Here is a 26,611-nt window from a genome sequence, read left to right on the forward strand (position 1 = left end):
TAAATTTTATTTTTATACACCTTTTCCAAAAGATTAAAGCGGTGTATACAAAATTTAAAACCAGTTACAAACACATCATAAAATAGATTTAGTGAGGAAGCTAACAGTTTTAGGTGAGGGCTAGTTGATTTCCTTTTTTTTTTTTCCTTCAGAAGCATGGCGGGTGTGAGAGAGAGATGAGACTGACTCTGTAATGGCATTGAGACCACAGAACACCTTGCTTAAGGAGGTTTACCTGATGCTGCCACTGCTCACCTTTTGGCAGGCAAGTTAGAGTTATGTTTATGCAGAGAAGTCCTAAAATGTGAAAAATCTCAGTATGCCTAGATATTTGTCTCATAAAGGACAAGAACATTTACAAATATTTTTTCAATGCTTGTTTTTCAGTTGGCATTTTGAAGTACCTTTTTTAAAAGTGGTCTTGTGACTGGTTTCTATTAAACTATTGATTTTAGTTTTTGCTGAGTATTTTATTATTGATTACTTAGGTAGTACCATCTTTCTACTTCTCATATCCCTACCTCAAGGTGCCTATAGTGTAAGATAATGGGAGGAGGCAGAGGAAACTGGGAAAATAGAGGAATGAGTAGGCAGGGTAAAATATATATAGTTATTTCAATTATATGTACTTGTAAAAAGAGGGGAAATTGAACTGCCTAAATACTATCTAAGGGACTAAATATCCTAAAGGCACCAGATCTTGTCTGATATTGGAAGTTAAATAGGGGCTGACCCTGGTTAGTACTTGTATGGGAGACTGCCAACAAACACCAAGTGCTGTAGGCTATATTTCAGAGGAAGGAACTGGCAAAACTTCCTGTGAACATTCCTTACCTAAGAAACCCTATTAAATTCTTGGGGTTGTCATAAGGCACATGCCTTGAAGTCACGTGCACACACACAATTATCACACAGATAACACCTGACCTCCCCCAACCCCCTCATGGGGGCCTCTCTATATGTGGTCTGTAGCTGAGAGTGTCCTTTAACTGTGATCCCACCAGATATGACCAATGTGCATATGTCTACTGTATAGTCTAGCACTTCTCTCAGCCAGCTTCACTCCTGGTATCAAAACAAGAAACATGTGCAGGGAGTTAAACCATACAAGGCTCCCCACTCTTTGGCTGTTCAACAACCTCTGTTTTTAAAATCAGAAACAATTCTGTGTTTCAATTCATGGAAGTTTCACCATAACATTTTGACAGGACATGAGTCTCATGATTGGAATGTGGAAATAGAGGGGTATAACCTTTTAAAGAGAAATAGGCCAAACAAGAAAGGAGGAGGAATAGCACTATATGTCAGAGATATTTACACCAGTGAAGAGATCCAGGACATCAATACTGACAGCCAGGTGGAGAGCATCTGGGTAAAAATTAAAGGGGAGGGAAACAACAAGGATGTTACGGTGGGAGTCTACTACAGACCCCCAAGTCAGACTGAGGAATTGGATGATATCTTTCTAGAACAGATGACCACACAGTCAGAAAAGAGAGATGTAGTAGTGATGGGCGACTTCAACTATCCTGATATGGTCAGAAATACTAAAAGATAAAGGAGTTCAGGACGTATGGGACTTTCTCAAAAGGGAGATAATGAAGGCACAATTTCAAACAGTTCCAGTGAGAAAGAAAAACGGGAGGTGTCTCATGAAACCAGGATGGATGACTAAGGAACTTTCAACTGAGCTAAGTTTGAAACGGAACATGTATAAGAAATGGAAAAAGAGGGAAATCACAAAAAAGGAATTCAAAGAAATAGCAGGCATGTGTAGGGGTAAAGTCAGAAAAGCTAAAGCGCAGAACGAACTCAGGCTTGCTAGAGAGGTTAAGAACAATAAAAAGGGCTTTTTTGGATATGTCCGCAGCAAAAGGAAGAAGGAAATGGTAGGGCCACTGCGTGGAGAAGATGGCAAAATGCTAACAGAGGACAGAGAAAAGGCAGAATTCCTCAACACCTTCTTTGCCTCAGTCTTCTCAGAAAAGGCAAAGGGTGCTCAACCTGAGGATAATGGAGCAGAGGACAGAATAGGGGAATTTCAGCACAGAATAAGTAAAGAGATATTAGAGGAGGGCAAACGTTGTCCCCATCTTCAAAAAGGGGAAAAAAGAGGATCCCAACAATTATCGTCCAGTTAGTCTGACATCAGTACTAGGAAAGATTCTGGAGCAGATCAATAAACAGAGAGTCTGTGAACATCTAGAAGGCAATGCCATAATCACAAAAAGTCAACATGGGTTTCAGAGAAACAAGTCATGCCAGACAAACCTGATCTCTTTCTTTGATAAAATTACCAGCTTGGTAGATGAAGGGAATGCTGTGGATATAGTATACAGTTGGTCCTCGCCTTACGCGGGGGATCCGTTCCGGATCCCGCCGCATAAGGCGAATTCCGCCTATGCTCGAGCCCCATTGGAAACAATGGGGCTCGTGCACGGCAGCGCGGCGGCACACAGGGCGCAACAGGCACGCACACCCATTCAAATGAATGGGACGCGCCGCCTGTTCCGCCCCGCGCGGCTTGAGTGTGTATACTCAAGCCGCGTATGGCGCGGGCGCACTGTATCTTGATTTCACTAAGGCCTTTGACAAGGTTTCCCATGACATTCTTGCAAACAAGCTTGTAAAATGTGGGCTAGACAAAGGAACTGTTACATGGATCTGTAATTGGTTGACCGGCCGAACCCAAAGGGTGCTCAACAATGGCTCCTTTTCATCCTGGAGAGAAGTGACCAGTGGGGTCCCACAGGGCTCTGTCCTGGGGCCAGTGCTATTCAACATCTTTATCAATGACCTAGATGACAGAATTGGGAGCATACTTATCAAATTTGCAGATGACACCAAATTAGGGGGAATAGCTAATACCCCAGAGGACAGGATCAAGATTCAAAATGACCTGAATAGACTAGAAAGCTGGGCCAAAGCTAACAAAATGAAATTCAACACGGAGAAATGTAAGGTATTGCACTTAGGGCGGAAAAATAAAATGCACAGATATAGGATGGGTGACACCTGGCTGAATGAAACTACATGTGAAAGGGATCTGGGAGTCCAAGTAGACCACAAGTTGAACATGAGTGAACAGTGTGATGCGGCAGCTAAAAAGGCCAATGCTATTTTAGGCTGCATCATTAGAAGTATAGTGTCTAGATCAAGAGAAGTAATAGTGCCACTGTATTCTGCTTTGGTCAGGCCTCACCTGGAATATTGTGTCCAGTTCTGGGCGCCACAATTCAGAAAGGACATTGAGAAACTGGAGCGTGTCCAAAGGAGGGCGACAAAAATGGTGAAGGGTCTGGAAACCATGCCCTATGAGGAACGACTTAGGGAGCTGGGGATGTTTAGCCTGGAGAAAAGAAGGTTAAGAGGTGATATGATAGCCCTGTTTAAATATTTAAAAGGATGTCATATTGAAGAGGGAGCAAGCTTGTTTTCTGCTGCTCCAGAGAACAGGACCCGGAACAATGGATGCAAGCTGCAGGAAAAGAGATTCCACCTGAACATTAGGAGGAACTTCCTGACAGTAAGGGCTGTTCGACAGTGGAATGCACTCCCTCGGAGGGTGATAGAGTCTCCTTCCTTGGAGGTCTTTAAACAAAGGCTGGATGGCCATCTGTCAGGGATGCTTTGATTGGGATTTCCTGCATGGCAGGGGGTTGGACTGGATGGCCCTAGTGGTCTCTTCCAACTCTACGATTCTATGATTCTATGAGCTAATATGCTGTGGTAATGAATGTGCAGGCAGGATCCAGTGATCCAGCTTTGAGGGTAAACTCCATGCAGAGGGAGAAAATATTCTTAATGGTGTATTGCCATACAGTTCCTGGAGGAACTGGAAATGGCAGAGATGGTCCTAGCTGAGACCCAGCTGTAGAGCAGCAGCTATGCTACTTTTGCCAGTTTGTTTGGGTATGAGAAACATGGAGGCTTGAAGAGAAGTCACACAGGTTAAAAAGAAAGAAGAGAGACACCTGTGCGTGTGTGTCTTCAAGTCACCCGTCAACTTCAAGGCAGCTTACAAGTAATACCACATGCAGCCAAAAATATACAAAAAACAAGAGTAAAATATTTTAAACTGTCTGTAGACATGCCACTCAGTTGTGATGGGAAACAGGGAAAGCCCTGTGCTTCTGGAGGTGGTCTCTTCCAAAGCTATTTTAGAAGTGCCTGGAGAGATACTGATGCCCTGGCGGTGCAGTGGTTAAATGCCTGTACTGCAGCCACTCACTCAAAACCATAAGGTTGTGAGTTCAATATCAGCAAAAGGGCTCAAGCTCGACTCAGGCTTGCATCCTTCCAAGGAGGTTGCTAAAATGAGTACCCAGCTTGTTGGGGGCAATTAGCTTACAGTTGTAAACCACTTAGACACTGCTAGTTTTAGTGGTATATAAATGAAGCTGTTTGTTTGTTTTGATGAGAGGTGAGCTGTTTCTCCAAACTTTGACACCCCCCCCCCCATTTTTGTAACTCACTTCATTGCCCCCAGATACTTATTCAGACTTGTATTCCCCATTATACACCAAGAGTGGGGAATATATACCCTTGCAGATGTTGTAGGACTGCAGCTTCCTTCACCTTGGGCCCACACAGCCAGGGAAGAGGGAAGGATCACTTTCTGGAGTCCCCTTTCTTTTCTCAGTCCATGAAATGGACCCTGGAATATAGTGTTGGGTAAATACAAGGATCTGTTGTAGTGCATAGGAGTATTTCTCTCTTTTTTAAATATTTATTTGTAATTATTAATACATGTACTTAAAAAGGAAACAAACAAGTAAACAAATGTTCAAACAGAAAACATATAGTCTTTCAAACTTGTTCCGTATACATACTTTTCTATAACTTATTATTCAGAGTTCTTTTCTTGGTATTAAAGCTCCCAATTATCTACATCTCTTCTAATACCACAGTTTTTCCACCTTCCCCCATTTCCTTTCATATTGTTGGATTGTTTTCCCTACAATATACATGGACAATCTATCTAAAGTTGTGAAGTCCTTGACTTTTATTTTCCAATCCTCTATAAAGGATGTTGTATTCGATTTCCAGTGTTCAGCATATATCATGCGTGTTGCCGTTATCATATATAAAATTACACTTAATGGGAATATTTCTCAATGGACCACATGGTTATCTGGCTTTCCAACCCTCTTCATTAAACCTTTCCAGATCGTAGTGATGGAGAGCATGGCAGTAGTTCTGTTTTGCTGTTCTGCCTGAAGAGAGGGCACTAATATATATAAGAGAAGTGGGGCCCACACCAGTGGTGTCACTAGAGTGTGTGTGTGTGTGGGGGGGGGGGGTTCAGACCACACCAGGTGACACCCTACGATGAGGAGACACCACTTAAAAAGGCTGTGGCATTCACCTGTGTCCCATTAAAATGCTAAAGAGATGGAGTGAGTGGGGTGAGATTCAGTGGGAGGAGAAAGGAGAAGCCCCAGCCTTTTTTTTTTAAATCAAATTAAAACAAAATTTAAATTAATTTGTAATTTAATACACACACACACACACACATCAAATTTTACCACATGTTCTCTTTAATGTTCATAGTTCACATTTGAAACCACGTGTGTGTGTGTGTGTATAGAAATGGGGACTGTAGTCAGGAAATCAGAAGAAGATTAAGAATGGGGAGGGTTGCTATGAAAGAACTAGGAAAGATTTTAAAATGCAAAGATATATAACTCAACACAAAAGTTAGAATCATACAAGCCATTGTATTCCCTATTACCATGTATGGATGTGAGAGATGGACAATTAAGAAAGATGATAGGTAGAAAATCAATTCATTTGGGATGTGGTGCTCGAGAAGAGTGCTGAGGATCCCATGGACAGCTAAAAGGACAAACAAATAGGTCCTAGAGCAGATCAAGCCGGAAACCTCCCTGAAAGCCAAGATGACCAAACTGAAGCTGTCATACATCGGACACACCATGAGAAGGAAGGACTCATTGGAAAAGACAATAATGCTGGGAAAGGTGGAGGGAAGTAGAAAGAGAGGAACGCCACATGCTAGATGGATGGACTCTATTAAGGAGGTCATGGGTATGGAGTTGCAGGAATTAAGCAGAGTAGTGGAGGACAGAGGGTCTTGGAGATGTCTTATCCATAGGGTCGCCATGAGTCAAAACTGAGTCAAGGGCAGTTTACAACAATAAACACTTAGGCTGCACATATGATATTGTAATTTAAAAGTACACTTTTAATTGTGCCAGTTGTTTATGTCACAACTATCAAAACTATACAATTGGCCCTCAGTGTCCATGTATTCTTTATTCATGAATTCAAGCATCCACGGCTAGAAAATATTCAAAAAACATATAAATTCCTAAAAGCGAACCTTGATTTTGCCATTTTACATAGGGATACCATTTTACTATTCATTGTATTTAATGGGACTTGAGCATCCATGGATTTTGTTATCCACAGGGGGTCCTGGAACCAAACCCCAGCGGATACCAAGGGCCACTGTATTCAGTGATATACAAGAATGATGATTAGTGAGTAACAGCAGTACAAAAAACACTCCTAAGGATTCTGTATGGTGTGGTATGGGAAGAGGTCAAGGGGGGGATTGACACCATGAGTTACCGCATTGGGTGACACCAACCCTAGTGACGCCACTGGCCCACACACCAACTCTGTTTCCACTGTCCCTAAATTTTTAATACTGAGTAGTGAGTTGTGTAAAGGGTCACAACCATTTGAATGCAAAGGCCTTTTCACACTACCCAATCATGTAGAGGTTTGTAGTTTGATCATAGGCAAACTACAGAGAATCTCTCTGGCTGTTGGTTCTAAAGACCCCTCCTTAAACTACAGTTCATGGGATTCCTTAGGATATTGCCATCATAATTAAAATGGAATCATGGTGTATAATTATGCAGTGTGACTCACGGTACTTACGCCTCAAGTACAAACCTTCAAGAGCAGGCAATTGAATTTGAATGTAAGTCTCTGCCAAAGAAGGGTTGAGAACATAGAGTAGGAATGGACAAAGCTGCATGCACCCTCCCTCATACACTGTTTTTTAAGATTCTGGACCTCTCCAGACTCCCAAGACTGGCTCTCTTCTGACTATAAAAGAGGGAATTGTGTTTTCTAGAAGCTTCCAGCATACACAATTCACCTTTTAAGTTGTTGCAAATGGTTGCTTATTTTAAATAAGCAATTTCCAAATGAAGAAAAAAGTATTTTTCAAAATGACAACTGGAATCCATTGCCAGATTTTCTTCTTTTACTTTTCTCCCCTTCCTCTTAGCTTCTTTGGAATTTTTGACAGCCTGTTCCATACCCAGAGTGTCCCACAGTGAGCTGCTGATCCCAGACCTAAAGTAGCCAGTGTGTGTGCAAAAGCTGTGGTCAGGGCCAGTGTGTACTTCTTAAGTTGTGGTAGCGTATTCTATTCAGACATTGCATCTAAACAGGCTCACATTTCTGAGTGTGGGGAATCTTCACATCTGGTAATCAAACAGCAAGAAAATACCCATGAATGCAATTATACTGTGAAATGGGATTAGTGGTATGTGACCTTAAGTAAGTATAATCAGAGTTTAAAAGTGCAACACATTATTGCCTTGTTACTATGATTGATTTATATAACTATAATTTGTTTCGACTACAGTACAGTAGCAATCATTGTATTAAAGTCATTGGTCCATGTCATATGGATAAAAAAAACTGTGAGGAACTGCAGGGGAACTCTAGCCTTTGGTCTGGTGGTTTCCAGAATGTAATAATCTGTCTTTCTTTCCCCTCCTCTCTCCATCTTCATTGCAGCTGGTATCCAACATCCTCATTTTCATCTGTACAAACATTGTAGGGGTGTGTACACACTATCCAGCTGAGGTGTCCCAAAGACAGGCATTTCAGGAGACCAGGGAATGCATTCAAGCCCGTCTACATTCTCAGAGAGAAAACCAGCAGCAGGTAAAAGAAAAGATGGCTGATAATTGATGACTGATCATGGTAACTTGATGATTATGAAGATGAAATGGTTATTTATTTGAGTTTGGAAATTAGCTTGTGGACATATTCTTCTGCTTCCATTGTTTCAATGGAGCGAGATGGGGTGCTGGATGATTCTGCAATTCTAAGCAAAACAGTGATTTAATAGAAGTCTGACCTTTGCTGTTACTTGTAGTGAGCCCCCTCAGGGCTGCAGATATAAAAATGCCCACGTCCATGATGAAGTCCTTCCAGGCTCAAGGTCAACCATTATCTAAGGCTGAAGCCCAGGCCTAACCCAGAAACCCTGTTATTTCTTACCACAGCAGGTAAGATAAGTAGACTACCTCAGTAGGTGGCTTACCTTGGAACTTGGGGAATGATAAGCAGCCATGAGCAGCTTGTCAGAAGCCACTCTCCACAAACCGTATGTTTGCACTTGGGCAAACCTAATCTCTTATCACATGAAGAAATAATCTGTCTTAACTCTTCTGCCTTTAGTTCAGGATCTGGGATGCCCCCGGATGTTATCAGACTTAAATTGTCACCGAGCTAGCCGCAGTGCTGCTTCCCGGATGCATCCCGGGTCGAAGCCTCGCTCAGCTGGCCATTTTTTGAAGTCAGAAACTCTCCAACTTTGAAAAAGTGCTAGATCAGTGGTGACTTAGGTCTGATAACATCCAGGGCCATCCCGGATCCTGACTTGAAGGTGGAAGAGGTAAAACTGATTATTTCTTCATGTGATAAGTTCCCAATACATTGCTTCCATTACTCCTAATCAGTAAATTTCTTGTGTGGGCAAGGATCATGAGTTGCTCAGCTGTTTAGTGTACCTGAACATATCAAGGTGAATGTACAGATGGTTATAAAATTGCTTCCTCCATAGCTAGATAGAAACTTTGAGCCCCATTTGGGAGAAAAGCAATATATAAATTTATAAATAAATAACTCAGAGGCATATTTAAGACATGCAACTGGTAAAATATGTACCTCAAAATGAGCTTGTAGGTTCAGTGTATCCAGCAGAGTCTGTCTGAATATACATGACACTATTTTGTTTATCATGGGGCCCTTTCATACTACATAGTTATAGTACCATGATTTCACTTAACTATCATGATTTCAGCCTATGGAATCCTGGGATTGAGTATTTAGAATTCTTACTCAAGGAGCTCTATTGGCTCACCAAACTTCAGATAGCAGAATTAAATAGAATGCAGCCATGACCGTTAAAGTCTAATCTTAGTGTTATAATTGTGTAGTGTGAAGGGGCCCCTGGATCAGCTACCAACCTACATCTGAAATAAGTGGAGGAAGGTGACTATGGAGTCCACTTTTGAGACCCACCTGTACAAAGTCATGCTGAAACTCAGATGCAGTTACTTAGTTTAACCTTTTGAACCCTACTGACTCTATTATGTAAAGCAAAGATCTTAGTCCTTTCTAATATCCTGAGCAAAATGCATTACTTTACCAGCTTTATATGCTAGGTTTCTCCAAGCCATTCTGACCCTAAGCAGAAACTGAGAAAGATTGTTAGAAAGGGAATGTGAGTAGTGTTTTCTACATCAAAATGCAAAAGCCACTGCAAAGATTCATACACATAATTAAACAACGGTATGCTTCTGGCCAATTAGGTTTCCCAGACATTACCTGCACAGATAATTATAGTGCATAGCACAAGCATGTAGGTCCTTTTCATGTTTCTGTTACAATATGTGTACATTTGTAAGACACATTGCTTCTAGCAATGAAATAGTAATCAGGCTCCACACTATGGAGGAGTGGGCAGGGTAGACCTCCTGAGTTTCCATCTTCATATTTTACCCAAGAAATATAAAGAGTAGACTCAAACAATCTGCTTCATACACATGCTCAAAATATCTGAAGCCATCCTGAATGTTTACTGTGTACCTGACATCATCCATATTAGTAATTTAGAATCATAAGATCATAGAGCTGGAAGAGCTCTCAAGGGCCATCAAGTCATTCTTGCCATGCAGGAATACACAATAAAAGCAATCCAGACAGATGGCCATTCAGCCTCTGCTTAAAAATCTCCAAAGGAGGAGACTACCACATTGCAAGGGAGTGTGTTCCACTGTCAAACAGCTCTTACTGTCAGACGTTCTTCCCAATGTTGAGGTGGAATCTCTTTTCCTATACAGGGGTACCCCGGGTTACGAAATTAATTCGTTCCGCCGCCGCTTTCGTAACCCGAAAATCTTCGTAAGGCGAAAAAGCCATAGGCGCTAATGGGGAAAAGCCACGATTTCGTGCGAAATAGCGCCGAAAAGCACCAAAAAAAATTTCGTAACCCGAAATAACCTTCGTAACCCGGAACAGTTTTTTTAAATGGATTTTTTTTTGTAACCCGGAAATTTCATAAGGCGGCGCATTCGTATCCCGGGGTACCACTGTAGTTTGAATCAATTGCTCCATGTACTATTCTCTGGAGCAGCAGTAAACATACTTGCTCCATCTACAGTATGACAGGCATTGAAATATTTAAGCAGGGCTATCATATCAACTCTTAACCTTTAGGTTTGCAGTCAAACAGCAAATCTAGATTTCACAAATGATACTCTGCAATAGGCCTGAGAGCTTTCTATGTATGAAGGAATAGCAAGAAACAAAACAGAGTTGACATGCAGCATAACTTACCCCTATCAGAACATCTGTCTTTGGAAGTTGCTATCATTTGATGAGTTAAGCTACTGTGAGTGGCTGTTTAATTGAAACCAGAAAGAAGATTTATTGTGATTTTTGTGGGTTTTGCCTAACACCGAGTGGGAAGGGATCCTAGATGGCCCAGAAGCTGTTATTTTGGAAAATAACCAGTTTCTGTCCATCCACCACAGAAGTGATAACTCCAATTTGCTAACATAACCAGGGATAGTGCTGTCATTTTAAGTGAGCTGCTGTCTTCACGTAACAGATTTTGGATGTCATGAAAGGCGGCAAATTGTCATTTAATTTGTTATTGTTCAATTTTCACTACTAAGGATGGTTACACATATTTGTGAAAATTTCTGCCACTTATAACTCGGCTGGCTCTGGATAGCGTTTGCCTTGATTTGGATCACACGGGTCAGCATTTGCAGCTCCACCTAAAACTGCAAAATATCTTGGGCCAGCCCTGGGCATGACAGACAAAGAGATGTGTGTTTGTGTTGTTAAACAGGGAGCAGGGATTTAATTGGATCATCTGTCTAACACCATAGGAGCGCCTCCTGCTCTCCGTACTTCCTCGCCATGTTGCCATGGAGATGAAAGCTGATATTAATGCCAAAAAGGAAGATATGATGTTTCATAAAATTTACATCCAAAAGCATGACAATGTCAGGTAAGTGCAGAAGGAAAACCATGGAATGCAGCTGCAAGACAGTGTATACCATTTAAAAAAAGAAGTGAGTGAAATGGGGGGCAAAACAGTAAGTATGCCCCATGTTGCTTTTCTGTTACCCTATATTTTTTCTAACTCAAAATGGGGAGGGTATTCCAGGCTTCTCCCATTTTTCATCCCAATGACACAATGAGAAATAATAGTTAAAAACAATGGGGTATATTTTAAGGCAGAGGGAAACTGCCATAAATATAGCCCAACTTAAATATAGCCTAACTAACGCCCAACTACTTCCTCTCCCCAAAATTGAAAAAATCTCCACCACCACACACACACCTTTTATGGGATGAAGAGGCATTTTCACTGTGTTCTGGACCTCCCTGGGCCATTTTATGTCTATGAGAAACTTAAACTGTACCAAATACAGCTTTCTGGTTTTGATGTGACTTGGAAAATCACTGTTCCTGCTTTCCTTACTGTGAGAATGGAGAAAGAAATTCATTTCATAGTTTCAGTTCTATAGCAAAGTGGTGAGAAATTGCATGTTTTCTTTAAATAGCTTTGAGTTTGGTTTGTACCTCTTATTTAACCAATAAATGATGTTTATTTAATATTGTGATGATTTAAGTTATTATTTGTATTTAGCAGCATTGCATGAGTATGATAAAAATATAATAAAATAAAAATGTATGAAGTACTGAATACTTTGAGGGCCTTACCTTAAATGTTTACTACATGAAGAGTTTCTCAGTAAGTGAAATAGAAAAGGATAGCTTGCATCTTTGTCTCCAGTTTTTAAAAAACTCTGAGTAAACTGGCTGATGTGTTACTTGAATAATATTGTGTATATGATTTTCTTGGCTAGGAAATAAAGATTTTGTGCCTGGTCAGTTTGAGTAGCTTTACATTTCTACACAAAGCCCCAGAAGCCATGGGCTGAGTCCAGTTGTTAGTTTCAACTACAGATGACCCATTGAATCAATGAGACTTTTATAAGTGTTGATTTAAAAGGTTTCATTCATTCAGCAGGTCTATTCCAATTGGGATTAACCATTGGATTTATCCAGTGTGTTTGCCTTTAAAATATCTCAGTTTCCAATGAGGTAAATCAAACAGCTGCACCAGTTCAAAAACTATTTAAAAAGAAATGCTTACGGTAGATTGACTGATTTAGGCTCATCAGATTAATGAGAAAATTAATCTGCTGAAATGATAGTACACTGTATCTGATCTGTGGACTGCAGCCTGTTCTTTTTAATTAGAAGTAAACTGTTTTAATTGGCCTTGTTGACTCCAGACTCATATCTATTTGGCACTTTTATGTGGTATTTGGAATGAGGCTTTCATGATCAGACAGCAGCCTCACTGGCTTTAAACCCCATTAAAGAATGTCATGCAAACAAACAACTAGTTTTTAAAAGAGGCCAATTCACTGAGATGAAGGCAGAGCAATTAAAGATGAGACCATGGTCACAAAGTACATGGAATATTAAAAAGAAGATAGCTGGGAGAAGTTGCTTAATCCAGTATCTGTAGTTTAATATAAATGGATGCAATTGTTTGTTATATTTACAGAATTGTTTCAAAAATAACATTACAGATCACAAGGCATACTTACATCCTAAATGATCTCTGTCTATTCCATGTGGTAGAGTTTGCAGGGTAAAATATACTTTCATATGTTCATGTTATACAGATATACATGTGTAAAATTGCCTAATCAATACTGGTAACTCAAATAATTGCTGTGGCAATTCAACAGTAAACTGTAAATAAGAAGAGTTCATTGTGCAAGCAAAGAATGAGATAGCTGACATTGTTTGGAATCAGTCATCCTTGCAATGTCTTTGCCATTCAGATTATTTTTCACAACAGATACAGAGGAAACCTTACAACTGTTTGAGCATACAATATCTAGATAGATGCTGGTCTGGTCAAAAACTGGGTAATAATAATAACAAATAATAAAATTTTATTTGTATACTGCCCTTCTGAAAATCAGGGTGGTGAACAGCATCAACAGAGTCTTGAACCATTATTCAGAAGCCAAGAATCTATATAGTCCCAGTCTACACCTTCTTCACCTCTCCCTTCTCTCCTTGCCAAAGCATCATTATTTGTTTGAAATTCTAAATTTTAGTGGGCAGAATAAATAGCACATGCTGTATTGATGTGCTAAGTACAGTCATTATGGAGATAGCTATTGAAGCTGTACCTCCATATGAGATGAGTGATCCCAGTCCACAATGGCTAAAGGCACTTATTGCATAGGGATTGGACACAACACTCTGAGCCTCTGCAGACATGCTCCATCTTTTTGATGTAGAGTTGCAGTGACAGCCAATATCCCTACAATGTTTTCTTTTCTTTTTTTAAGCAGCAAGCCACATAACAGCAAATCAGTGGGAGGAAACTGTTTTATCCCCGACAGGAATAGGAACCTGTGCTCTGACTCTTGCATGTTTAAAGTCAGTAGTCACATTGCCTTTTTCAGAACAGAAATAATGGGAGAGGAAAGCAACTATAGGCAGGCAGCTGCACCAAACAAAGGCTAAAAGGTAGTGCCAGTGTGAACGACCCCCTTTTAAACCGATTTGCAAACTGGTTTATAATGTAGTGTGAATGGCCCCGTAGTTCCTTTACTAACTTACGATGCATTCACACTGCAGAAATCATCCAGATTGACACCGCTTTAACTGGCATGGCACAGTTCTATGGAATTCTGGCACTTGTAGTTTGTTGTTGCACCAGGGTTCCCTGACAGATTATTTTTTGCAGTGCAGATGCAGCCTTAGGCCCGTTCCGCATGGGCAAAAAGTACGTACTAGGTACGTACTAGGGATACGAAAGGGCATCCCTTCCGGATGCCCTAACCCTAGTACATACAAAATGGTGGTGCCCTATACACATGGGCGCCACCATTTTGACATCGCGGATGCTTAGCATCCGCACATCGCAGCTCACTTATGATGCCGCAAGTGCGCCATTGGTACCTTGTGGCGTCATAAGCGCGCCACCAAAAGAAGCCTCTTTTTGGGGCTTCTTTTTTGGCCGTCGGGAAGCCTCACCATTTGGAGGCTGAGGCTTCCCGGCGGCAGAAATTGAGGCGCTGGCAGACCACCCTTTTTGAGCGGTCTGTAAAGCGCCTTAGTCTTCTTTATTAATCTGTCTGCACATGTAAGAATGTTTCTTCCATTTAAGAAACAAGACATCCAGAATAATAATAATCCACTCCATGTGCGCAGCAGCACATGCATGGAACTTGCCAGACTCATGCTTCCCTCTAGAAGCCAGAGCTGGCCATGATTATATATTAATCAGTTCCAGATTTGAGTACACTACCTGTATGACTCTCTAAACCCTTGGAGTAGCATCTTGGGGTTCATCCTCCATCTGGGGTGATTGGGTGATGACTTAGAGAGAGGCTTTCATTAGTCATTTTACCCTAAGTATGGATTCTCTAATTTTTGTCTAGGCATTCCAGCATGTGCTTTCAGCTGGTTTTTAACTAGAGTTACAATCACAATTGATGCAATTTCAGCTTCTGTCCCTTTTAGAACTCCATTTTATGTATGCCTATATAAAAATAATTGCTTTTTATTGTTTTGATGTGTATTTTTCCCAGATGTATTTAATTAAAGAGTGGTTTAACACTTCCAAAATAAATAAAGCAATCTGTGGGAGGTTGTCTTTAAAGACAGTCCAGAAAGCTGAGTTCAATATACTTATGGCAATAAGCTAACTCAAGGTGACAGAAAAAGGTTGATAATGTATTATCTTTAATACCTGGGTTCATTTGGTTTTGCTTTAAGATTACAATTAAATTTGGAGTCGTGTATCAGCCAGTCTCCCAAGAGAAAATAAAACAAGATGGGTTAAATGATTTACTGAGGATAACAGTTTTAAGTGAGGGCTAGTTAATTTCCTTTTTTTTTTTCTTTAGAAGCATGGCAGGTGAGAGAGAGAGAGAGATGAGACTGACTCTGTAATGGCACTGAGACCACAGAACACCTTGCTTAAGGAGGTTCACCTGGTTCTGCCACTGCTTACCTTTTGGCGGGCAAGTTAGAGCTACATTTATTCAGAGAAGTCCTAAAATGTGAAACATTTCAGTACTTCAAAATACTTTTCTCATAAAGGACAAGAACTTTTACAAATAAACTTTACATATACGTTTTTTCAGTTGGTATTTTGAAGTACCTTTTTAAAAAGTGGTCCTCTGCGGTTTTCTATTAAATTATTGATTGTAGTTTTTACTGAGTATTTTATTATTGATTACTTAGGTAGCACCATCTTTCTACTCGTCATATCCCTATGTTATCCCTATCTTATAGTGTAAGGTTGGAGACAGCAGAAGAAACTAGGAAAATGGAGGAATGGGTTGGCAGGGAAAAGATATTTAGTTATTTCAGTTATATGTACTTTGAGAAAAGGGGAAAATTGGACTGTATTAATATTATCTGTGGGACTAAATATCCTAAAGGCACCAGATCCTGTCTGATCTTGAAAGTTAAACAGGGTCAGCCCTGGTTAGTACTTGTATGGGAGAATGCCAATAAACATCAAGTGCTGTAGGCTATATTTCAGAGGAAGGAACTAGCAAGTATTCCTTGCCTATCAAAACTCTACGGAATTCATGGGGTCACTATAAGTTGACAAGTGACTAGAAGACACATACACGTAAATATTATATGAATGTGGAAGCAGCCATTCTTAACAGAACAAGAGAATGGAAGCAGTGGAAACAGTAGAATGAAAACAGTGGAAAAAGTAATGCAATGAAACAAAATTATAGCTGGAAAGAAAGGACAAGCCAGTACCATAATGTTGATACAGGGCTTTCAGGCAGCATGAGGAGTGTTAGTTTGAAATGTTATTTTGGATGTGTTGTTTTGAAAATTGTTATATTTGTTTCCTGCACTGTGTGTTATTCCATATGTATAAGAAAGCCTAAAACATTGGACATAAAGATACAAAATAAACTCTGGGGTAGAACAGGAAAAATAAAATAAAATATTGGGCTCTGTTATCCATTTCTTGTCTTTGTCAAACCATAAAATATTTAGCTGCTATTAGTAGTGTGGTGTAAGGAGTGTTAATGGTGGTGGCGACAATCTATTTCAGGCATATATACAACTGTATGATGTAAATTGTCACCATTTATTGATGTTTTATGGGGAAGCAAAAATTTCCACTCACAGAAAGTTACAGTGTGAGAAACTACAGTAGAATGAAAACAAACTTGCAGCTTGAATTTATATGCTTCACACTTCTCTGTGTAAAATATAATGGTCATTGTCAAAATCAAGAAATGGGTTTTCCAGGTTCTCACAATCTACTTGTGAAGATAAAGAACACAAATTATGCAGCCAACAAAGTCATTTTTCCCTTCTTGTATCAGTTCATGGCAGAAATAAAAGCATCAACATATGCATGGATAGTAAGGTTTACAACTAGTACCTTTCATTGTTTCTGTTTATGGTAACCCATTGCCATAATAATCTCTAAATAGTGTCTGTAATTGGCTAAATATAGTCACTGTGGTGCTATAAAAAAGATATGTGTTGTGATCAAGAACAAAAGTTGGTTGTCATTTATGTTCCTCTAAACCTTGGAGTTCTTTCCAAAGATAGTAACCAGGCACAGTAAGAATGACAGTTTCTTTGTGTATTCTCCCTTTGTTATGAAATGCATTCTGATCAAGGTGAACCAGTTGTTAATTAGATTGGTTGACAGTCTGAAGTTGTAACCCCATTTGTATGAATTAGAACATTGGACTTGGCAGATCTGTAAATGGAATAAAACTTGATTGGCTATCCAATATGGGTTGCTTAATGTACTGAAACATACTGATTTGTTGTTTCATTTGCTCCTGTTTTAAGCCTTTTAACAATGAGTGATTCAGTATAATCTGCTGGAGAATCCAATCCGTATTTCTGGCTTCAGACCATGGCATCAACCTTATTATTTATTTCACTTCTCCAGAAATCCCCCCCCCCCCCCGCCCACAAACTTTAGACTGGACTACTATTGCATTGTGAGAATGATGACTCTTTTGCTCTTACACCCTTGAAGGATGCAGCTGTTGCCAAATTATGTACAGTACAGGCAGAGTCCTGAGAATACAAAAAAAGGCCGAAAAGAAAAGAAAAAGGAAGGAAGGAAGGAAGGAAGGAAGGAAGGAAGGAAAAAGCATATCTGTAGCTGAAGATAGGAATGATAACTGCATTTATTTCTATCCTGACCATCTAATGCAGAGCAGCTAAACGATATTTTAAAACCATAAATGCCATAAAATACAATTAGAATGCAGTACATTTACATTACAAATATAAAAAACAGAGGTCTTAGATAGAACCTAATATCTGCATAAAATAACAGTCTACTAATCCATAAAAACTGGCCCAATTGAAAATATATTTACCAAATAGCAAAGGACAGCCAGAGAGGGGCCCATCCATGCTTCCTTGGTCAAGGTCTTCTACAGTACTGGTGCAGCCACTAAGAAGGCTTTATCTCTTGTTACCATCAACAATGCCCCAACCTCAAGTGGAATACAGAGAGGGGCCTTTCCCCTTGATGTTAATGAACAAGCAGGATGTTATGGGATTTTCTTAAGAATCTGTACTCATTTTTTTTAAAAAATGGAAGTTCTAGGTTCTGTTGTTATTGGCAAAGGCTTAAAGCTAGGACTTTTTTTAAAGGTTCATTGGACAAAAGGTCTTCTGCTTGATCATGCTAACAGATCCTTAGAAATGTATTGACAAAAGGTGAGGCTATACCTTTTCAAATCCTCATCTGAAAATGATGTGCCACTCAAAGTCTCAAGTCCATCACTTTGTCTGCAGCCTTGACAACACTGTTCCATATGTTCAACAGCTATTTTATCTGTTCCTTGTGGGAAACCAGTTGACTATGGCCCAGACTCAACCTAGACAGGCCAGTGGTTTTAGGGTGCGAGGGCAACCTTATGTGGAGAAAGGGGGTTGGTAAGTAAGAAGTAAGTTATGATTGGTATTGTGATGATTGATAGTAGATAATAATAATAATAAATTATATATAGATTGATGTATTATTATTATTTCTATACCGCTTTCCCAGTGATCAAGCAGTGTACATAGTAAAAATTATAAAACATTAAAAAACCACAACATTAATTCAACTTCATTAAAATCCAATTATGGTGTATGTAAGTGGAGAGGGAGAAGAAGATCGAAAACATAACTTCAATGTACATGGGGGAATGCTTGGTTAAAGAGAAAGTTTTAAGTCTCTTTTTAAACAGTTTCAAGGGAGGTAATGAGCATGGAGTCCTCCGGAAGCACTTTCCATGCTTGGGGGGCCGTTACTGAAAGGCCTCTGAGGAAGTAGTAACATATATCGAATACCCTAACATAAGATCCATAGAACCAACCACAACTGATCGTTTTAAATGGGACTTGTATTTGTTAGGAGATTGTAATGTGTAATATTGCTGATGTAATGGTATTTTATTGTATTGCTTGAGTATTGTACTATTTTGTATTATATTGTTGCTACTGTGAACCGCTTTGATCAGACGGAAAAGCGGTATACATAATAAAAAATTTTATATTCTTATAGGGACTTCGAGCAGTTCTTCTCAGTTGTTCTGAGATGTTATAGAAGAAGATATGATGTGAACCCTTTGATCATGTTGGAAAAGCGGTATATAAATGAAGTTATTATTATTATTATTGATTATTATATTATATGAAGGTGTGGCTAAGACTGGTCAAAGAACAGTCAGTGGTGGGGGGAGGGCCACAACAAGAATACTTCTGCAACTTCTGCTAGAATATTGCCCAGCACATTTGTGATATGTTAACATGGGGAAGTGGGGAGAGAGAGAGTATATGCAAGAGAGGATGTGATGGCAGGATGAAGGGATGCAAAACACCACATTTTTTTTACTCTGTTCAAACAGTTGTATACAGTTCTCCACGTTCTTCTTTCATAATTTGTCACCACTGTGTTGAATGGGAGTCTGGGTCCAAAATGTAGCCTACGTTCTCAATACTTTTGAGGTTTAAAGTCAGCCTGTTATGGCAAGGGAGATGCATTCAGCATGTTAGAGTCCTATCTTTTTATTGCCTGATTTGTGTCGCTTTCACTTAGATGGCAGAGGGTAGAGGATTCTGGTTTATTGTAATGTTTTAATGTATGTTGATGTATATAATTATTGATTTTTGTCATGCTTCCTTGGTTAAAGATGTGATCAAAAGTGTTGGGTTTGTTCATTTTAAAGTATTTGTTACCACTTTTAATAAAAATCTCCCGTGCTCCAAAAGAGGCATCACCATAAAATAATATGTGTGTGTTTAAATATGCCATGGCAAAAAGGCAGCCTAGTGTTAAGTTAAAAATAAAAAGAGAGGGAAATAAACCAAAGCTACACGATCATATTTGAGAATAAAACGTGTTTGCCTGTCAGCCTAAACCATAAAAGAAGTGACATTTTATCTACTGGCCAATTACACTTTTTATCAGGATTGTCACAACTGAAAGGCCCTTCCTTTGGTTGCCACCTGCCCAACTCTGAAGCTGAGATGAATTTGCCCTGAACAGGACCTCTTGGACAGAACTTTAATTCCAGTTACTTACCTTAGATGTGAAAGTTAAAGGAAGTCATTCCTCAAGAGTGTCGGTACCTTGACACTTGCAAATGATATCACTGCTGGAAAGTTCAATTGACAGTGCCTGGATGTACAGTCGTGACCTTCCATATCCAGTCTGTGGCTTATGCTTGCTGTTTGAATCACTGGCTCTATTCTTAATTTCCCCTTAAACTGATGGAAGGCAAAAATGCAGAAAATTTTGAGAGGAATCACTCCAAGAGAACACTTGCATCTAACAGCAGTCATTTGTTAGATTTGAAACTGGCTTCAAAGGTGTGTTATAGGAGGATGAGAATCCACCAGTATCAAGGAAAACACGTCAAAGCTAGTTGCTAGTGGCAAATTACTCCCGCCTGGGATATGTTGATGTTACAGAAAGAAGTGTAAAAAACAAATGCATTTGTTAAAATCATTGGATGTCTTTGGAAAAGCCATAAATGCACATGCTGATTGTCTTACCGGGGAAGGCCATGTGGCTGATGGTATCTGTTCATTGGTGCAAATTGGGGGAGGAAGGTTAGTGGCAGGATTGTTTTGCCAAATACTTTGCCCTCCAATCCCTGTCCTCCACTGCTTGCTCATTGCACTGCCGGGCCTGAACTAGAGACACAGTCCGAAAACCCAGACTCTGGAAATGGAGGAGGACTGAGGTAGGGGCAGATCTGGGGCTGCCCTGGTTCACAGTCTCAGAGAAGATTGCGGGAAGCTATTGCTCAGGAAGTGCAGAGTGAGAAAACGCTATATGGACTCTAGGTGCAGGTGCTAGGACCTGTGAGAGAGGACAGGTCAAGGGTCTGTAAGGCGATCTTCCAGATAGCAGCTAAGAAGAGAGCTAATGGGTTGTTATTATTATTATCCATTATTCTTTTTCAGCTGAGAGGGATGAGGCTTTAAAAGGACCTCCAGCTGCAGACATTCTTGCAGTCAACAACCTGTCTTTCAGTCTTGCTGTACCTATTCCTGTTTTGGATTCAAGTTTATCTGACTCTGGACTTGCCTTGTGACTATGCTCTTGCCTCTGCCCTTTGCTGGACTGACTGACTGGTATTGTGTGACCCTTTGACTGGACCTTGGACTATCCTTTGACTATCCCTGCTGTGCTGCCCTCAGGCGGTGGGAAGCAGGACAAAGCTCTGCTTAGTTCCTGTAAATTCATACGTATGATCTCTTTAGTGGAGTTCATCCATCTAGTATGGCTCTGCTTGTGTGTACAGTATTTTGGGGGAAATAGTGCAGATAAGACTTCAAAGTACTTTACGCGTATTACAAGATGGCTAGGGAGCCACTTAGTTATACTGTTGTTTAAACTGCTATGAATATACTAATGCCCTGGTTTGAGGACAGATTTTTAAAAATGAAGACTTCTCTAGAGCAGTTTTGCTACCATCTGTTCCACAATTCCATTTTTCCCAAAGGGGAAAGCTGAACCACCAATTTTCAGGAGAAAGAATAGCTGCCTCTTAAAAAGGGGTACTGAGACCCTTTATTTCAAAGAGGCATTTATACCATCCTGTGGCCCTGCATCATACAGTAGAAGCCTAGTGGGAAGGACAGTTCAGCCTCGGGAGGGAGGGGGGGGGGAATCAATGATCAGCTAGTGTCATGTGGGAATTCATTCTTAAAAAATCGTACTGTATTAAATTCATATTTGCAAGTACAAAGAGGTTCAAAGTTTAGTATCTACACATCAATCTAACTGCTATTTTAAAAGGTTCTGTGATGTGTGATTCACATTGACTGTCCCCTGATTACACAGAGGTCTGCAGAGCTCATGAACTGATGTCCAAAGGAGTGTTAGATTTTTTGACAATGAAATACTGTAGACAGAAAATCCAGCAGATGAATAAAACATGACTATACAGTTAGTGAGCAACATTTTTAACGGGGGGGGGGGGAATACATTTTCTGAAGGAAATATATTTAAGATTAATATAATAATAATGCTCTTCCTTTAATTGTTTGATTCATAGATGTGCAAGCTAATAACTGATAAGTAGGGCTTTTAGTTCCTATTCTTTCAAGGCTTATGGATAAAGTAGACAGTTTAATCAAAGTTGCCGGTCCATTTCCAGGCACAATTCAAAGTGTTGGTGATGACTTATAAAACCCTTTGTGGCTTGGGTCCAGGTTATTTGAAGAACCATATCTCCCTTTATGAGCACACTAGAGTTCTAGGATCTTCTGGGAAGGCCCTTCTCTCTGTCCACCATCTTCTCGGGTACATTTGATGGGAACAAGCAAGAAGATCTTAACGGCTGCTCCAGATTTTGGAACTGTCTCCCTAGAGAGGCCAGGATGACCCTGTCCTTGCTCTCCTTCTGATGACAGGTCAAAGCATTTTTATGCCATCAAGTTCTTAGAAACTGATTGGGCTGGGCTTTTAATGAACTGTGGTGCTGTTTTTAAGGTTTGTGATGTAGTTGAATGAATTTTATTTTTTATTACTTTAATACTTTTTATTGATATACATTTTAATGTTTTATTATTTATTATCTTATTAATTATAGTTTATGTATTATGCACTAAGTATATGATGTAATGTGGGGTTGAGTAGATATCCCCATTGGGTTGCTTTTCACCTGTGAAATGCTCCTGCCTGTTGTGCCACGGTACTCCTACCCAGCTTTCTTTGAACCTGGCCATCCCCTCTTCTGTTTTCTGAAGAAACATACTGTAGACATCCTTTTCCTGTTTTCAAATTTGAGGCGGGGGGGAGGGGGGGAAGAGCAGTAGATGATACAGGTTTTAAAAATCAGATTAAAACATCTGAAATGTGTATTGGGGATAAGGATTTTGTAAGGTGCTTCCACAGTGCTCAGATTCTTAGCCAAGGAGGCTGAATTTGCAGAGCTTGGTTGTCCCGTGGCACTATAAATAAAGCTATTAGCATCAGTATGTAAATAGCTTTCTATTTTTATTCAGTGCATTGTTTGAGAAAACTAGGCCAGTTATTCAGTGGCAATAGTTAGCTGTTCACGGCTGAGCTTTACCCAGTTTTTCTAGGCAGCTCTTTTTGCTCCTTTGGAAGACATCTCTATTGTGCTTTCTTTAAAATGGAGCAGGCTGTGGTAGGCAAATCCAGACTTCCGAACGCTTTGATGATTCTTTGTAATATAGAATCAGCTTAGAATCAGCTGGATTTGTTTGTGCAGCAAATAGCACTGTGACTAGAAGTCCATGGGCAAGTCTTGATCTCTTACTTCAGTCCAAGCTTTTAAGAGGGAAGTTTCTTCATTTCAATACCAGTCTTTAAAAGGCAGTCTTTATAAAGAAGTAGACTGAACTTGGTATTGTGAAGTGGAACAAACAAAGAAAACCCCAAAACATCATGATTATTGAATGACAACAACTTCTAAGCACAGACAAAAAGCCCCATAGGAGAAGACCAAAGGCCTTTTTTGTTCCAGCATTCTGTTCCCACAGTGAGCAACCAGTTGCCTACATGAAACCCATGACAGGACATAAGCACAGTGGCACCTTCTGGCTTACATCCTCCATCAGCTTCAGATACTAATACTGCAAGAACACATGGCCATCATGACTACAAGTCAAGGAATTATAGAATCATAGAGATGGAAGAGACCATAAGGGTTATCCATTCCAACAATACACAGTCAAAGCAATCCCAACAGATAGTCATTTAGCCATCATAGAGAGGTGTGAATCTAAGAGAATCTAAGTTCTTTTTAAAGACATCCAGGTTGGGCATTACGATCAAAAACACACTGCAGAACTAATCCAGAAATAGTTCAGAAATGGGGGAAACCAAAGGGCATTTTCCTATATTTTTCAGTTGCAGAATGGTAGCAGTAATTGTAATATCAGTAATGAATAATCTAGCAAGTTAGTTTTTGGATTACAGTAACAACTGATTTGCTACTCTTTGGTGAATTGAGTTATGAGTAACATAACTAATTACTTTTAACAGGTAACATCCTAAACTCTGGTCCTTCTAAATGAAGCACTGTTCCCAAGTGTGAACTGCTTTGTATTTTGAACTCTTTGTAACAGTCTTATATGCTATGCTCTGTAATTATTTGTCTTCAGTGCTTCTGATACACTGTAGTCTGGACAACACACCTGGAAGACTGATGGAACCACCTACCTGTAAACCAAACAGTATAACCAATGACTAAGAGAGGAGGTTATGTCAATGATCTGCATGTTACTTTTTAATCTCTTTCTTGAAGAAGAATAGGAAAGATGGGAAGAGGGAAAGGAGCAGGAGAAAATAAATGTAACTGTTGGTCATAGCGTTAAGTAACATGTAGTTTGACCCTAAGGCCCCTCTAGTGTTGTTTTCCACAGACAATACTCAGATGCTTCTGGGAAATTTACAACCAAAGCATTTGTTTGGTAGCCAATGCCAGCAATATACTGCCTGTTTACTTGTGAGTTCTGTGTCGTTATGGTTCACAGCAGTACTTGGAAATGTTATTGCAAAGCTAAAACATTCATAAGCATTTCTTTTTTAAAAAAAAATAAATTCATCTCTAATTGAGTGTTTAATGCAAACATTACTCTAGTAACATGTTACTAATGTGCTGCAGCTTCCTCCTCTTCCTCCTTTTTATCTCATTCTTTCCCTATCCTGGGATCTAAGAGTATCTTATACAAGTTAAAATAAAAACATATTTAAAATTCACATCTTATAAGTGTTGAAAATATAATTAAACTATCAATAAAATTAAAATATGTTAAAAGCATGACCATTAAAAAGAAAAACAACATATAGAAACCATGCAGTACATTATGAGAAGCCCTTTCCCGCCCTGAGCAGTCAGCCCTCCAAGGCCTGCTGAAACAAAAAAGGTGTTCACCTGCCTAAGGAAGTGCATGCACACTACAAAAATAATCCATTTTAATATTGCTTTAACTACCATGTCTCAGTGCTGTGGAATCTTGGGAACTGTAGTTTCTTGTGGACCAGAGCTCTCTGACAGAGAAGGCTAAATATCTGACAAAACTGCAATTCTCAGAGTTCCATATCACTGAGCCATGGCAATTAGAGTGGTGTCAAACTGGATTATTTCTGCAGTGTGATTGCAGTCTAAGAAGGTAGTTTGAGAGCCTGGAAGCAGCCACTGAGAAGGTTCTCTTGGTATACCAAAGTACCTATGAGGGTAGTGGGACAGAGAGAAGAGCCTCCCCATAAGATCTGAAAACATGGGCAGATCCAGATGGGAGACCAGAGTCATTCAGATAACCTGGACCTGAATTGTATAGGGCTTTATGGGTCATGACCAGCACAATGAATTCTGGCCAGAGCCAATGGAGCAGTTGCAAGGAAGAAGTTGTGTGCTCTTTGCAGCCAGCCCTGATTAACAGTCTCCTCTTTTCACCATATGAAGTTTCTGAACACTCTTCAAGGATAGCCCTATATAGAACAGGTTACAGTAATCCAAAAATGATCCAAACAGTTTGACATGTCTTTTTAAACTGTTTTTTAGAATGTGAAAAAAAATACAAAGAATTTCTGACCCCAGAAATAGGTTTGGCATGACGCATACACTGCAAATTAGTGGCTACTATGCCATTTTTAAACTGTTATTTCCCCCCCCCAATTATTTGATATCTGTTGATAGACATTCCTCCTGTTGCTTTACCTCTTTCTGTAAATACAGAATTGTTCCAGTGACTCCTATGAATTTAATTTATTTTTCCAAATGATGAGAAATACCTCAAAAGACATGTGGTTGGACTGTCCCAAGGTTGAAGATTTTTGGAGTACAATGCTGATGCAAATCGCCCTTACTGTGAAACAAACTGTTACCCTCTGTCCAAGCCTTCTCTTCTTGCCAATTTATTGTAAAGAGAACACTCATCTGAAACATCATAAGCTTATCACACTCATCTCAGCAGCCAGGAATATAATTATGAGAAGGTGGAAAACAGGGAATGTACTAATGAGTGACTGGTGGGAAAGAGTTTAGGACACTTGGTTATTGAAAAAGCTTTCTTATACTTTTCAAAGAAACCAGATACCTTTTTTGTTGATTGGTCAGTGTTTATTGATTACATCAATGCCAATTCATTTGCTATTGGACCTCCTACTCATGAAACTGTTCTTTGGAAAAATACTTTGATCCCAGCTTCCTCAACTAGCAGATCTGAGTGATGTCTTTAGGACTTTATTACTGCTATTACCCCACAAAAGATAGCTATTGTGCAAGTTTACATATAGACCTCCAAGGCTATTTGTTATTTATGTATTGTTTCTTTTGTATTGTTGTTATAAAACAAATAAAAATAATCATTAAAAGAAAGAAATCCCTCAAATGGTAATTAAATAACTTACAAATAACCTTTATAAAACATGATAATGAGAATGTCATCATATCATTACATTCAAAATTAACCTCAACCCAGATTAATTGAGTCCATCTCTCAGTGCTGCACACGGTTTACTTCCCACCACATACTGACGACCGATTTAACTAAACTAAACTTGTAGAATGAGTGATGTAAGTTGTCCATGAAATATGTTCACAGATACTCAGATGCATGAAATAAAATCCTAATGCCCAGATTATCCATGTGAGATTTATGGGTGCTTTGTGTATACTGTATATTGTTTAGAGAAAGACAGACAGACAGTCACCTTACAAGTAGGAACTTGGTATTTTGTTTTGGAAAACACAGTGGGAAGTCAAAACTAGAAATTATATAAAGGTAGTTT

General features: G+C 39.5%; 1 protein-coding gene across 1 annotated transcript in view; it reads left to right on the forward strand.

The window, feature by feature from the left end:
- The window catches only part of ADCY5 (adenylate cyclase 5), a 326,430-nt gene that overhangs the window by 206,381 nt on the left and 93,438 nt on the right, over positions 1-26,611 (forward strand). The window contains exons 2-3 of the mRNA XM_042445074.1: positions 7,783-7,932; positions 11,175-11,296. Of these exons, the coding sequence (XP_042301008.1) occupies positions 7,783-7,932; positions 11,175-11,296 (272 nt within the window). The remainder of the gene's footprint in view (positions 1-7,782; positions 7,933-11,174; positions 11,297-26,611) is intronic.

Source organism: Sceloporus undulatus, chromosome 1 (assembly GCF_019175285.1).
Source record: "Sceloporus undulatus isolate JIND9_A2432 ecotype Alabama chromosome 1, SceUnd_v1.1, whole genome shotgun sequence".
Classification (NCBI taxonomy): Eukaryota; Metazoa; Chordata; class Lepidosauria; order Squamata; family Phrynosomatidae; genus Sceloporus; species Sceloporus undulatus.